This window comes from Callospermophilus lateralis, chromosome 15, assembly GCF_048772815.1.
Source record: "Callospermophilus lateralis isolate mCalLat2 chromosome 15, mCalLat2.hap1, whole genome shotgun sequence".
In the NCBI taxonomy this organism is placed as follows: domain Eukaryota; kingdom Metazoa; phylum Chordata; class Mammalia; order Rodentia; family Sciuridae; genus Callospermophilus; species Callospermophilus lateralis.
Window position 1 is genome coordinate 92193594 of NC_135319.1, and position 13574 is coordinate 92207167.

Below are 13574 nucleotides of genomic sequence, written 5' to 3' on the forward strand. Positions count from 1 at the left end.
TGTGGTCCATGGTGTGTGTGTGTGTGTGTGTGTGTGTGTGGTCCATGGTGTGTGTGTGTGTGTGTGTGTGTGTGGTCCATGGTGTGTGTGTGTGTGTGTGTGTGTGTGGACCATGGTGTGTGTGTTCCATGGTGTGTGTGTGTGTGTGTGTGTGTGTGGTCCATGGTGTGTGTGTGTGTGTGTGTGTGTGTGTGTGTGGTCCATGGTGTGTGTGTGTGTGTGTGTGTGTGTGGTCCATGGTGTGTGTGTGTGTGTGTGTGGACCATGGTGTGTGTGGTCCATGGTGTGTGTGTGTGTGTGTGTGTGTGTGTGGTCCATGGTGTGTGTGTGTGTGTGTGTGTGGTCCATGGTGTGTGTGTGTGTGTGTGTGGTCCATGGTGTGTGTGTGTGTGTGTGTGTGTGTGTGTGCGTGGTCCATGGTGTGTGTGTGTGTGTGTGTGTGGTCCATGGTGTGTGTGTTTGTGTGTGTGTGGTCCATGGTGTGTGTGTGTGTGTGTGTGTGTGTGTGTGGTCCATGGTGTGTGTGTGTGTGTGTGTGTGGTCCATGGTGTGTGTGTGTGTGTGTGTGTGTGTGTGTGGTCCATGGTGTGTGTGTGTGTGTGTGTGTGGTCCATGGTGTGTGTGTGTGTGTGTGTGTGTGTGGTCCATGGTGTGTGTGTGTGTGTGGACCATGGTGTGTGTGTGTGTGTGTGTGTGGTCCATGGTGTGTGTGTGTGTGTGTGTGTGTGGTCCATGGTGTGTGTGTGTGTGTGTGTGTGTGTGGTCCATGGTGTGTGTGTGTGTGTGTGTGTGTGGACCATGGTGTGTGTGGTCCATGGTGTGTGTGTGTGTGTGTGTGTGTGTGGTCCATGGTGTGTGTGTGTGTGTGTGTGTGTGTGGTCCATGGTGTGTGTGTGTGTGTGTGTGTGTGTGTGGTCCATGGTGTGTGTGTGTGTGTGTGTGGACCATGGTGTGTGTGGTCCATGGTGTGTGTGTGTGTGTGTGTGTGTGTGTATGGTCCATGGTGTGTGTGTGTGTGTGTGTGGTCCATGGTGTGTGTGTGTGTGTGTGTGTGTGTGTGTGCGTGGTCCATGGTGTGTGTGTGTGTGTGTGTGTGTGTGGTCCATGGTGTGTGTGTGTGTGTGTGTGGTCCATGGTGTGTGTGTGTGTGTGTGTGTGTGTGTGTGCGTGGTCCATGGTGTGTGTGTGTGTGTGTGTGTGTGGTCCATGGTGTGTGTGTGTGTGTGTGTGTGGTCCATGGTGTGTGTGTGTGTGTGTGTGTGTGTGTGCGTGGTCCATGGTGTGTGTGTGTGTGTGTGTGTGCGGTCCCCCCCTCACTGCGCAGCAGCCCCAGGGGCATCATGGGCTGGCTTGTGGCTAACATTTGCTGACCATCTCTAGTGAGGACAGCAGCAGGGCTGATCCTGTGGCACCTGCTGTGTCCTGAGCATGCCATCCTCTGGGGGTCTCTGAGGTCGGTGTGGTCACCCCCATTCCCGTGAGGAGGCAGAAGCAGATGAAGGTCCAGCACCTGCCTACTGGCTGGGCCAGGACAGGAGCTGCATGGGCGTCAGGGCCACCTCCCTCCTCTCCCCTCCCTCAGCCACCCCTGGGGACGGAGACGAGTCTAGAACCCACTTCTCACAGCTGCGGGGCCACAGGAAACCCAGGCTCCAGACTTTTCCAGATGAGCGTTCCGTGATGGGGATGATTCATGCTCAGCTTCTCCCCATCTGGAAGGTAAGACGCTTTGCCAGGTGCTGTGAGCACACTGACTTGGCCACCCAGCCGTCGACCACGTGGGTCACACCGAACGTGGAACCCTACACCTCCACTGAGAGCACCAATGCCATGCTGATCTGCAGTAGAGTGCATCAGAACCCGTCATGTTTATACCTATGAATGCTGCATTTCATGTTCTAGAAGGAGCACATGTTCACTTTTTTAAAAGATGAGTCAGCTCAGGTGACTTTGAAGAACTAAGCTGAGGGGCGCTGCTGCTTGCTGCCACCTCTCCTACGGCTTTCTTTGCCCTCCTTGTTATCTTAGGCAGCCTTGGTGACCAAGTCAACACAGGTCACTCGCCCTGGTGGCCTTCAGTTGACCCTCACATGGCTCTGCTGAGTGGTCAGACGGAGGTAGGGTGGTGGGAGCTGCTGTGCCCTGTCGGCCTGGGTCTCGGGACTGCTGTGGGCAGCCCAGGTCCTGGACCTTCATACGTGTGGGGAGGACACAGGTGGTGACAGAGGGTTGACAGACCCGGGAGGGCCACACCATGGTGTGAAAGGCAAGCCGCTTTCCTTCCCAGAGGGAGGAACGGTCCCATCTTTACCGTCAGCGCTCTCAGGGTCCCTGGCATGTTAGGTCACCTGACTCGACAGGGAGAGTCTGAAGGCCTCCCGTGACCGCTGACAACCTTCTGGCCCCGGAAAACACCCTGAGTGCTCCCCCGGCCATACCTGGGTGACACTTTAGATTCCTCCAGGAGCTTTCTGAACTCTTCTTTGGCTAGCAGCAATTTACTTTTCTTTTCCTTGTATTCTTCTTTTATTCTCTTCTTGACAAACTGCTCAAATATCTTGAAACACACAGACAGAAGCATTATGGAATTACACAGGAGAAATGGAACCCCTGGGTGAGCCACCCCGCTCCTCGTGGCCCGGCCTGTGAGCCGTGGCCCTTCTGCTGCGCTCTCAAGGGCACCAATTAGTCCACAGAGTGGACCCCACGCTGAGGCCCAGTGCTTGTCCACACACAGGCCCCACCTCTGGGCCACACCGTGGCCTGCAGCCGGAGTCCCTGGAGCTGCGGGGTGGCCCTCTCTGAGCCCCTCAGGGTGTGCTTCTTGTCTGGACCCTGAGTAGCTTCTGAGCAGTCCCCGGCCTGTCAAGTTCCCCATCGCCAATGGGCACAGTGACCCTGGGTACTGAGCTTTCTCTGGTCTCCTCCTAAGGCAAGTCATTGGCTTCCAGGTCTCCAAAAATGACATTAACTTGGGAACAGAGGATTCCTAACCTCTAGTTTCCGAGAACCCCACCCTGCAACGGGGGCTGCCAGCACTCTCTCTTGAGGAGGGCAGGGGGCTTCCAGGCTGGGAAATGAGCACAAGGAGCCCCCGCTGGGCTTGCCAGACCCCTGCTGGGCCAGAAAGGTGTTCAGATGTGACCAAGGAAACCTACTCTGTCCTGTCTGCAGGGAAATCCCCCGAGACTCCAGGATCTTCCTCTCAGAAACCAGAGCCACATAAAATGATGAAACCTCTCTGCCACGGTCCGTAGAAGCCTCATGCTTTTTATTAGAAGAAGATTGCTCATCGTTCTAACATCTGAAAAATTGTCACAGACTATGAAGTTGGCAGGGAGGGGACAAAGTCATTTCGTTCCTAATGCTAACAAAATCTCAAAAATATTAAAAAAATAGACTGGAGGTAATTTAAATTCTTATGCAAATATAAATAAAGCATCAGTAAAAAGCCCACACGTGGTGCCCCATCTGTACCAACCCACGCAGGCCTGGGGGTCGCACCCAAGTGCAGGCGGCTGCAGGTCTCCAGCAGCAGCAGCAGCCCGCTGTGGGTGGAGGTGGGAACCGGCAGGAGCCAGCTGGCCCTGGCCCTCTTTGACCTTGTCTTCATGTTTCAGGTCCCTCTTTAATGGCAAACATTTATGGGATCATAAACACAGAGTGTTACTTACCACCCGGGACGCAGCAGTGCTTACGGCTGAGCCTTAGAGCAGGGGACTGTCTATTTAAGAATCTGACTGGCTGATTCCACTTTTAAGGCAAATAATAAGGTATGGAGTCTAGTCACCTTATAATTTAAACTAATAAAAGAGGTGAATGCAAGGTTATCATCCAAATAAAAGCATGTGGCTCCCTCATTAGCCAGAGTTTTGCTCTATTAATTTTAAATCTGGGTAGAAAGGCTGGCTGGCTGTGGGGTCAGAGCTCCCGTGGAACACCTGCACCTCTCTGCCTGGAACCATTTATCCATCTAATCAGATTTTTCTCTCTTGTCTCTCCTTTTTCTCAGTTGCTTTATTTATGATGCTATAATTTAATATAGCAGGATTTTTTCCTCCTAACAATCAGACCATTTTTTTCCAAAGTGGGGCATGACTTTTTAAAAGAGAGAACGTTGGCCATTATCTTGTTATGTGAGCTCTGCTGTGATGAGCCAAACAGTACTTGTTGCCATGGAAACAGGCCCAATTTGCACTCTCTGGCCCTGTTCTCTGTTTAGGCTCTCTCTCTCTCCTCCTCTGCAGCCCCAGGTGGAGGGAGGGTGGCCTCCCCATGGAGGCACTGGGGAGGCAGGTCCTCAGCACACGCTTGCTTGCACTATTTATTTGTCAATAGGGCTCTGCTTTTTGCATGAGGCCCAAACACTGTTTCTTTTCCCAGTCCAGCTTGGTGCCCTGCTCACACAAGCTGCGGAGCTTCTGTGCCGGCGCAGCTGCAGCCCCTGAGCTGACGTGGGCCCCGATGCTGCAGTCTGTCCTGCTGGTGGCTGCCTTCTCTTCACTGGGCCTTCTGGGGACCACAGCTTCCTCTGGGAGACTCCACAAGGACATTTGAAGGTTTCCCCCAATAATGACTCCGGATGTGGGCTGACATTCCCACTGGATCTGTCTGCAGGCCATGGACGAGGGCAGGACTCCCCACCAGCGTGGGCAGGCACGGCCCTCAGGCTGTCTGGCCCTCTGCCTGGCCTGCCCCCGTGCAGCCCCCAGCTCTCTGCCAGTGGTGCGCAGGACAGCTGTCTCTAGCATCGAGGGCAGTGGCGGCCCTGCTCCTGAACCTGCTCCAGCTGCAGCGGCCAGGCCCTGCCTCAGGTCCTCCCTGGACCTCCGGCTCAAGCATCCAGCCGGAAGTGTTCAAGGGGCCTCTTCTCTGCTGGCCCTTCTCTTGGGGGTGGGGGGTCTTCCTTCTTCACCTTCCTCTTGAGAGAGTGGTGGCCGCTAGAAATATCTGTGACTTAGAGAAAGGACCGCTGACAGCAACGGACGGCAGCAGGAGCCGCCCTGCAGGTGGCGGTCAGACTCCAGCCGCTGGTGGCTTCCAGGGTGCAGGGCGCGGCTGCCACGTGGACCAGGCTCCCTGCTCTGTGCCGCTGTGGTGGGCGCTCGAACCTTCCCATCTCATGATGCAGCAAAGGGGTGAGACGGTGTCAGCGATTAAACTCTGGTTTCCCAAACCAGCCCCCTCAATGGCAGGGTTCTCCGGAGCTTTGGCTCACACCTCTCAGGTGGTTAATGATGCTTCTTTCTCAAAATTGAAACTCTGCTAAAGGTAATCAGTTCCCAGTTCCTGAGGACTGTGGCCATCTCAGGAGCCTCCCACTTCCAAGGCCACCTGTGTCTGCTCCTGGACTTTACGGCTCCAGGGGTGGCAACCGGGCTGAGACTCTGCCTGGGCTGCTCCCTGCCATCGTCTGGCATCTGCTCACAGGGACTTCATGAGCTGGTGACTGAACTGAGAATAGAAAGGCAGTCTCCCCGCTCGCCCTGGGTCTTGACCACACTGCCATCTGAGAACCCCGGAGGAGAGCCCGTGGGCCCACGGCAATGGACCTTCTTCTCTGGGATGACCCCCAGGCCCCTCTGCAGTCAGTCTTGGTTCTAGGTGACTCACTGCCCAGGGTATAGTGAGAGGGAGGACGTGGCCTCATGTGAGGACTCAGGGTGAGAAAGCCGGGCCTTCCAGCAGGCATCTCGGGCCCTTCTCAGGCCCCGGTGGTGCCCTCACCCTGCCCTGGCCATGACACACCCCTCCCAAGGCCCAGTCATCTCAGTGTCCTCTCCATCTGCCTGGTCAGCCTGGAAACAGAAGGCTCAGTGACCTCACCACAAACAGAGCCCTGGCCAGTCTGTCTTTAAAAGAGCTTCCAGACTCCTGTCTCCAAGCCAGCCCTGCTGTCCTGGGACCTGCTTTCCAGAACACCCACCCTTTGCTTATTCCAGGAGTGTGCCCTGGACCTCTCCCAGTCACTCACATCACGTGGCATCTTACATGCCCGGTGACTTTACACACTGAGTACAGTCACTGGAACATGGCTTATGTCCCCCAGTTTGCATTTTTACCTCTGGTCAAGTCTGGACGGTCAGGTAAGAAGGATTCCCAGCAGAGACCCCACTGCACCGCTGACCCCTGTTCACAACTCGAAGCTCCAGCACGCCCCACACGCTCCCCCTTCCCGCTGCACGGGCAGTCAGCGGGCAGCTGTCCACCAGCAGTGACAAGCCCAGAGCCACCGCCTAGCCCTGTGTCTGCAGTGATCTTCCTGCTGGACGCCACCGTACCTGTTTCCGCTCCTCAGAGTTTAGCAGGAGATAGCGCGGGTCAAACACAATTTTGTGCAATTCTTTCTCCCAAGTAGAAAACGCTGACACCTGGAGAAAGATATTCAATGGAATTGGTATTAGCATCAGATTCTGAGCTGGGGTTGCGCTGAAATGATCAATGGTTAAAAAAAATGCAACATCGGAGTACAACAGATCAGCGACATGGCATTGTATGAAAGCGTGCGAACATTTCGAGAAAATCAATGCTTAGAACATTAGGAAATTTAATTTCTAGACTCGTGACACTGTTCCTTCCTTGGGAGTCTCCAGGGCTCAGCTCTGGTCTGCAGGCCCCGGTCTCCATGGAGAAAGCACTGCAGCCAAGTCTTGAGAGCAGAGAGGATATTTGCAAAAGTTCTCAGAACCTGCAGGTCACAACAGAGGGCTACGTCTTGCAAACAGGCTGGGTTAGCAGAACTTTGGTTGGTATTTTAATCAACCTCAAGCATCTTTTAGGTGGGTTATTGTTAAAAGCAACGTATTTTATTTTATAGTAGTTTTAGCATTACTGAAAATCTGCTAGAACCTTTCGGGAGGCTCCCCTGCCCCCAACTCTGCCAGTGGGCCAGGCTTGTCATGCCGTCACCCTCCCGCCACTGTTAACAAAGCCACTCATCCTGCGGTTGCTGCAGGACTTTCTCTTTTCTTCTAGGGACCCCTCCTGACGTCTACTCTGGGTCTCCAGAGGCTCCTCTACACTCGGGGGTGTCTCAGACTCCCTGGTTTTTGATGGCCTTGCTGCTTGGGGTGCTGACAGGTGTGTGGCAGGATCCCCAGGGCTGGGATCATCTGGGGCTATGGGTTTGGGAAGAAGACCACATCTTGTGTCATGTGTAATGCATGACATCAGGGGTCCCCACCATGCCCGGCTCTCAGCACTGGTGCCTGGACCCAATCACCTTGCTGAGGTGTGTCCGTGTCTCCACCTCCAGGTTACTCTGCCCTTTGCCCACTGCACCCTGATGGAGGTGGACACTTCAGCCCACACTTAGCAAGCTCTGCTAACCGAGGGAAGTGGCTACATAAGTGATTTGGATTCTTCCACATTCACTCATTTATTCAGCTGTTTCTTTCATCTGTGAGGACACATGGTATGCAGCGCGTACTCTCATGATCCAATTCCACTGCATACATCTTGCTGCTCACACTGCTCCAGCGTCAGCCCTGGGAGTTCTCCGTTGGCTTCTGCATGCCTGACATGTGCTCCTGAGACTGCTTTGCCAGCCCCATGCTCTGCAGCTCTGCACAGGGCTCCAGGCTTAGCTGAAATGTGCCCGCCTGAGCCCCAAGCCAGTCATTCCTGCAGGAAGCCTTGGATCCTCTGTCCCAGCGAGCTGTGATAGGAACCACATCCAGATGGGTTTGCTGCATGGGACTCGGCAGAGAAAGCAAGGGAAGGCTGCCTAAGTCATTTAAAAACGATTCATTTTCAGAAACATGGGCTTAGGATAAACTCTGCCTTGGTCCTGTGCTGGGTGCTGAGAATTCAGAGAAAATGATTCAAGGTCCCATGATATCAGGAAGCCCTGGTGTAGGAGAAGGCAGATGGGGAACTAAAGGACCTCTGAGAGGGGACTGGCACCACAGCAGACAGGCCTGGATGCCCAGGGACCCAGGGCATGCTGACAGCCTGCAGGGACCCAGAGTACCAGCTACCGTGGCGCTCTCCTCGTGTTCCCGAGCACTCACGGCAGGCGGGGACTCTGCAGGGAAAGAGCCCTGTCATGCCTCAGTGATGGCTGCCAGGCACCCCCACTGGGGACGGATGAGCGGGGCCTCTGTCACACCCACTGGAAGGTGACTGAGGTTTGGTGCATAAAGAAACCTCACTCGGTGGAGACCACGCAGAAGACAGCCAGAGAAAATTGCTCTGGCCTCCACCGAGCGCCAGCAAAGCCTCTCCAGAAAGGGGTAAAAGGATTTTGCGTTGCTCCTGGGGACAATTCAGCTTCAAGACAAATGGCTTCCATTTAAGTAAAGTGGCCGGGAGAGTTCAGAGAAGGCTGAAACGTGTGAAGACAGAGGTGCTGACAGCGCCCGGTGCCAGCCAGTCATCTCGGGGTGAGGACGCGGTCAGGCCTCAACAGGGGAGCAGCCTCCACGGCAAGCACTGGGCTTTCAGTCTTCTCCCCTAGAAAGCCGTCGAGTATGTTTCAGTCCTTGGATCAACAAGGGCCAGCGATCCTAATGGCCAGCGGAGAGGGTGAGTGTCACGGGTTGTGTATTGGAGGGTGAGTCCCCAGCCAAGGAGACCCCTGCAGAGGCAGCCCAGGGCCCCCCTCACTGTCACTAGGCACCTGGCTCCCACCTAAGGCCAGCCCTGGGGACACCATCGTTCCTGTGCATGCACAGAAGCACGTGCCATCCGTCTGTCTGCACTGGCCCCCGTGCATGTCCCAGGGGGAGCAGCAGCTGTTCAGCCAGGTCATGGGGAACAGGCTGATTTCCACCCTAGATATAGACCCAGTTACTTCATACATTGTCCCTCACCAAGTTTGATAAGCAAGACACACACATTTGGTCTCTCACTTCCTTGGCATATTAAAATGGTGATAGTGAAACTGGGACGTCAACTGTTGGCCAAGGTCAAGGTCCTGTTTCCTTGTCCAGGCATGGATGTCCTGCAGAAGAAGTGACCAGTCTCAAGGGCGCTCATCTCTGGTCCAGGCTCTGGCCCCTCCAGGGCTGGCCCTTTCCCCCAGCTTGTGCCCCAGTGGGGACAGCACTTGAGCGGTGACATTGTTGCCTTCAGAGCCTATTGAGGTGAACAAAGGAGGGAGGTGGCCATGTGACACGAGTTGTGATGTGTTAAAGACAGAAGGGAAAGAGGCACAGACAGTGCCCCTTCTTGCCTTGTGTGCAGTGGCCTCTCCTTGCAGCTGCCAAGAGAGCCCCGGTCCCTGGTCATTGACAGTCCCCTCCCCTGAGCCTCTGCCCAGCTCATGCTGGGCCCTTGACAATGGCTGGGGCCTTCTTCCCTTTCTGACACTTGTCTCTCCTGTCCCTTCTTGTGCCCGGCTCTCAGGGAATCAGCCATAACCCTCAGCCAGGGATGCAGCAGTCCTTCCTCCTGGAATGTGCGTGGGGTTCTGGAGTGTCACCGAGACCACTGGGGGCAGGTGGAAGTGACACCCAGCCACACAGAAGTGGGTTCTCCAGTCTCCCTCAGGCCTGAGCCCAGGAGCACCTGGGTCCAGGCACCCGGGGGTGGAGGCAGGAGGGCGTCCTGCTCTGTCACTGTCCAGCCTCTCCGCCCACCCCTGGACTCCACATGCACACTCAGACTGGGAACAGGGCCTTTAGTGCCAGCGCGCTGTACCCCACTTTCTGGAGCATGTTGCTGGGCCTTCTCTTTCTGGCTATAGTGTCCCAGTGATTGAAGGTGACTGCCCCAGGATAAAGGGACCAGGCTTGGGGCAAGGGGCCAAGCCCTGCCTCGTCCTGGAAGGTGGGCCCCTGGTCACTGCCTCAGCTCTGCCAAGAGCAGTGCTGCATAGAGGAGCAGGTGGCCCGAGTAGACCCCACTAGAGAACATGCCCACTCTGACAGAGATCTCTATGACCAGGATGAGCAAGCAGCATCCTGCGTAGGACTCCCATCCCTGCTTGGATACAGGTGCCCTTGGAGGGCTCAGCATGCAGAAAGCCCCGTGAGCCCAGGTGAACTTCAGGTAAATGCAGACGTGGGCAGAGGGGCCTTCAGCAGGAATTGCCAATTTTTACCAATTTCAGCATTTTTTTCCTATTTTAATAGGTGAAATTTCACTGTTATTCCATAATGTACTCAGTCCACTTCATTTGGTTTTGAGGATTACTTTCACATTAGGGACAGTTAAAATCCTATCTAGAAGCTGCAGTGGGCAGGTCACAAGCCCATGGGGGCAGCTCTGTCATTAGAGCTGATTCAACTGCTATGAGTGAGGCGTCTATCCCAAAGCCTGAGCCGACAGCGGAGCTCCATGTCCATCGAGAAGGGGACGCAGGCCACCGAAGCCCAGAGGAAGCAGGAAGGAAGGAAGAAGAGTGTGATTTTTAAAAGGACACATGGTAAATATTTACATCCCTTAGTATTCAGTGTGGCCAAACACGTTCTGCAGGAACCTCAAACATCGCTGCTGGGAGAATAAGCTGAATTTCAACAACCTTCTCAAAACAATTGGGTAACAGAGATCAAATGTTTACAGCCCAGAGGAAACACATTCCACTCACGTGCATGAGCGTACACACACTCACACACACACCACTATTTGTCTATATGATCAGCCAAGTATTATTTAAAGTAACAAAAATTGGGAAGTATACTTAATAAATTAAAATGCAGGATATTTGAACTGACAATGAATGGGGTAATATGAGCACATCAGAAGTGTTTTCTGAGAGTTTACCCTAATGAAGAGGGAAGAGGGTGATATAGAGTATGAATTAGGTTCAACCCTGTGAAATCCATTGACGGCTAAACAAGCCACTGGCTCAGCTGTGCTCAACTGCAGTTCCATATTGGTTACGCTGGAAGGTAAAAATCTTTTGTTTTGATTTTTCAAACTCTGTTTTCATCTTAATTTAGTTTTTCAGTGCTAGAGATGGAATCTAGGGCTTAGTGCATGCAAGACCAGAGTTCTATCACCAACTTGTATTTCCAGCCCTTAAAAATCTATTTTTAGAGGAATAAAATTTTGAAAGAACATAGACCCCAATGGTAGTGATAGTCACCTCTAAGGGTAGGATTTAGGTGGATTTTTTCCTTGATATTCTTTTCTTGATTGACCACTTTACTAGTGCAATGTCATTTGTGTATTTAGGGCATGCAGCATGGTGTCATTCACACTCTGAGTCTCTCTTCGTCAACGTCTCGTCTTATTAGCAATGTGTTAAGTGCCTGTGAGGCTCAGGGGAGCTGTCGTAGCTGCCGTGGGAGTGTGAACAGCTTCTCCAGCCTAGACTTGGGCACAGAGCACCCAGCACTGGAGCACACAGCCTCCTCTGCACAGCTCAGCCACTCCCCGTGAGGACGAGCAAGTGCCCTGGCCTGGTGCCTGCCACAGCTCTGACTGGCAGTGTGCTCATGTGCCTGGGGCAGGGAGGGGCCAGGCGTGACTGACAGTGGGGCACAGAGCTGGGAACCAGGCTGCCCTTCTTGCTGCCTGGGAAAGGTACCCGCTGCCCTGTTAGCCCAGGACCTGAGAAGGAGCCGCTGTCTTGCCTACAGCAGCCTGGCACCACTCCCTGTGCTGGAAGGCCATCTCAGGGCGGCTTCAGGCCACGAGGCCAGGCCAGGGTGGGCCTGTGAATTCCTTCCTCACTGTGACAGGACGTGGGCCCAGCCCCAGGGGCTCTCATTCAAGCTGGCCAGGGTCATCCAGGGTCCCCAAGGCTGACCCCACTGCTGGAACGCTGGCCAACGGTCGCTCACAGAGGAACATGAGAGGACTCTGGGGGCACTCTGAGACCCAAGTCGGGTTCTAGGGTCTCTAAGGGCCTTTGCTCTCCTGGCCCCTGCATAGGAACTGCCTACTTCCAAAGGATGCTGCAAATGAAAATGTTCCCAAGGAAAGTGTCCTGCTGGATTCCCTGGACAGGCCATTAAAACTTGCTGCTCAGTCAGATGTGCTCCTTTATAGACCAAGTTTTAAGAGAAAGCTCCATTGCAATTTGTACCAAAATAGAAACAGAACATACTATTGACCCGGGGCAGGGGCAGGTAACCAGAGCCCCTGCCCAGGATGCCCAGGGAATAGCTCCAGCTCTGCCCTTGGTTAACCACTAAGAAACCCCGGGGCCTGGCCTCATCATTCCATGAGCGCAGGAGCCTCTGAGCTGAAGTATTGAGCAAAGGCAATAAAAGTCTTATTAATCACTTAGCCATGAAAAAAGTGACCTTTTAGGCCTCATTCTTTAAGCAACTACAACTCTTACAAGGCTCAGCTCTAGAATTCTCATGAGCAGGAGCAACTTAAGAAATCTGCTGGCATAGTTTATAAAGTCCCAAATCGTAAATGGTGGCAGTGCTTTATGGCATGGGCTGTAAATTGGACTGGTCTTTCTATCTGAGTGAGCGTGGGCCCTGCAGGACGGGGCACAGCTCCTGCCTCTCCCAGGAAAACACAGCACGGCACTGGCTTCCTTTCCCTCCTGCCTATTTTCACTTAAGAACCTTAGAATCAGAGACTGAAATGAGCTGCTCAGGTCAAAATGCAGGTCAAAAATGCACTGCAGCTGGGCACAATGGTGCAGGCCTGTAATCCCAGTGGCTCAGGAGGCTGAGGCAGGAGGATCGTGAGTTCAAAGCCAGCCTTAGCAACTTAGCGAGGCGCTAAGCAACTCAATGAGAACCTGTCTCTAAATTAAATACAGAAAAACGGCTGGGGATGTGCTCAGTGGTTGAGTGCTCCTAGGTTCAATCCTGGGTACCAAAAAAATAAAAAGGAGGAAAGAGAAAAAAGAATGCACTGCAGAAGTCATTGGTGAAAACCCTCAGCAAGGCCCTTTGGCCAAACTCCAGAGCCTGTGTGAACCCAGCCCTCCAGCCTCTCAGCCCCTGGTTGTGTAAAACTCTGTTGGTAAATTGGGTTTGCTGGTTTCCAAACTAAAGAGATGGGAAGACTTGACAGTAAGATGAAGTGAACTGTGCTGCTCCTATTTCTCAACAGTTCATGATGCCAACGTGTCCTAGGGAGGGAGATCCCTTCTCCTTCCAAGTAATGCCCTTGGACCAGCCTGGCTAGGGCCACTCAGAAACACAGGTTAGGGGTACTTCTGCAATGTCCCCAAAGTGGGAGATAAGGAGGGCATAAGGGCAAGAGGCTCTGGGCGGGTCTGACAGCCAGCCACAGCCCTGAAGGCTCACAGGAGCATCCGGTCTCCTGCAGGCCCAGGACCCACAGCTCTGGGCAGAGGGTGGGGTGCGTCCCGTTCACAGGGTGCTTCTGGGACCCTGTGCTTCAGCTGCTCTGCGGGAACAGGAGTGCGGTGAAGCAAGCAGCAGCGCTCGTGGAAGGCTGAAAAGCTCCCCAGGACTTGTTGGGGACCACTGCCGAGCCTGTCCAGGGGTGGGGAAGGGGACATCAGCCCCACCTGGAGCAGCCTCCACACACAAGGGGGAAATCCTCGGGAAATCCTGGAGCACGCTCTGGGATTCCTCTACCCTCCAGGAGCATGGCCTGGCAGAGGGACGGGTACTGGGGCAGGGACAGGACCCCGCATGGCAGTCATCAGCAGCCTAGGGAGGGCCTCCCGGAGAAGGGACCCTGAGACA

General features: G+C 54.1%; 1 protein-coding gene across 1 annotated transcript in view; it reads right to left on the minus strand.

Moving 5' to 3' along the window:
• The window catches only part of Tcerg1l (transcription elongation regulator 1 like), a 168535-nt gene that overhangs the window by 3420 nt on the left and 151541 nt on the right, over positions 1–13574 (minus strand). Inside the window, exons 10-11 of the mRNA XM_077105456.1 lie at positions 6282–6371; positions 2439–2557 (exon numbers count right to left, since the gene is read on the minus strand). Of these exons, the coding sequence (XP_076961571.1) occupies positions 2439–2557; positions 6282–6371 (209 nt within the window). The remainder of the gene's footprint in view (positions 1–2438; positions 2558–6281; positions 6372–13574) is intronic.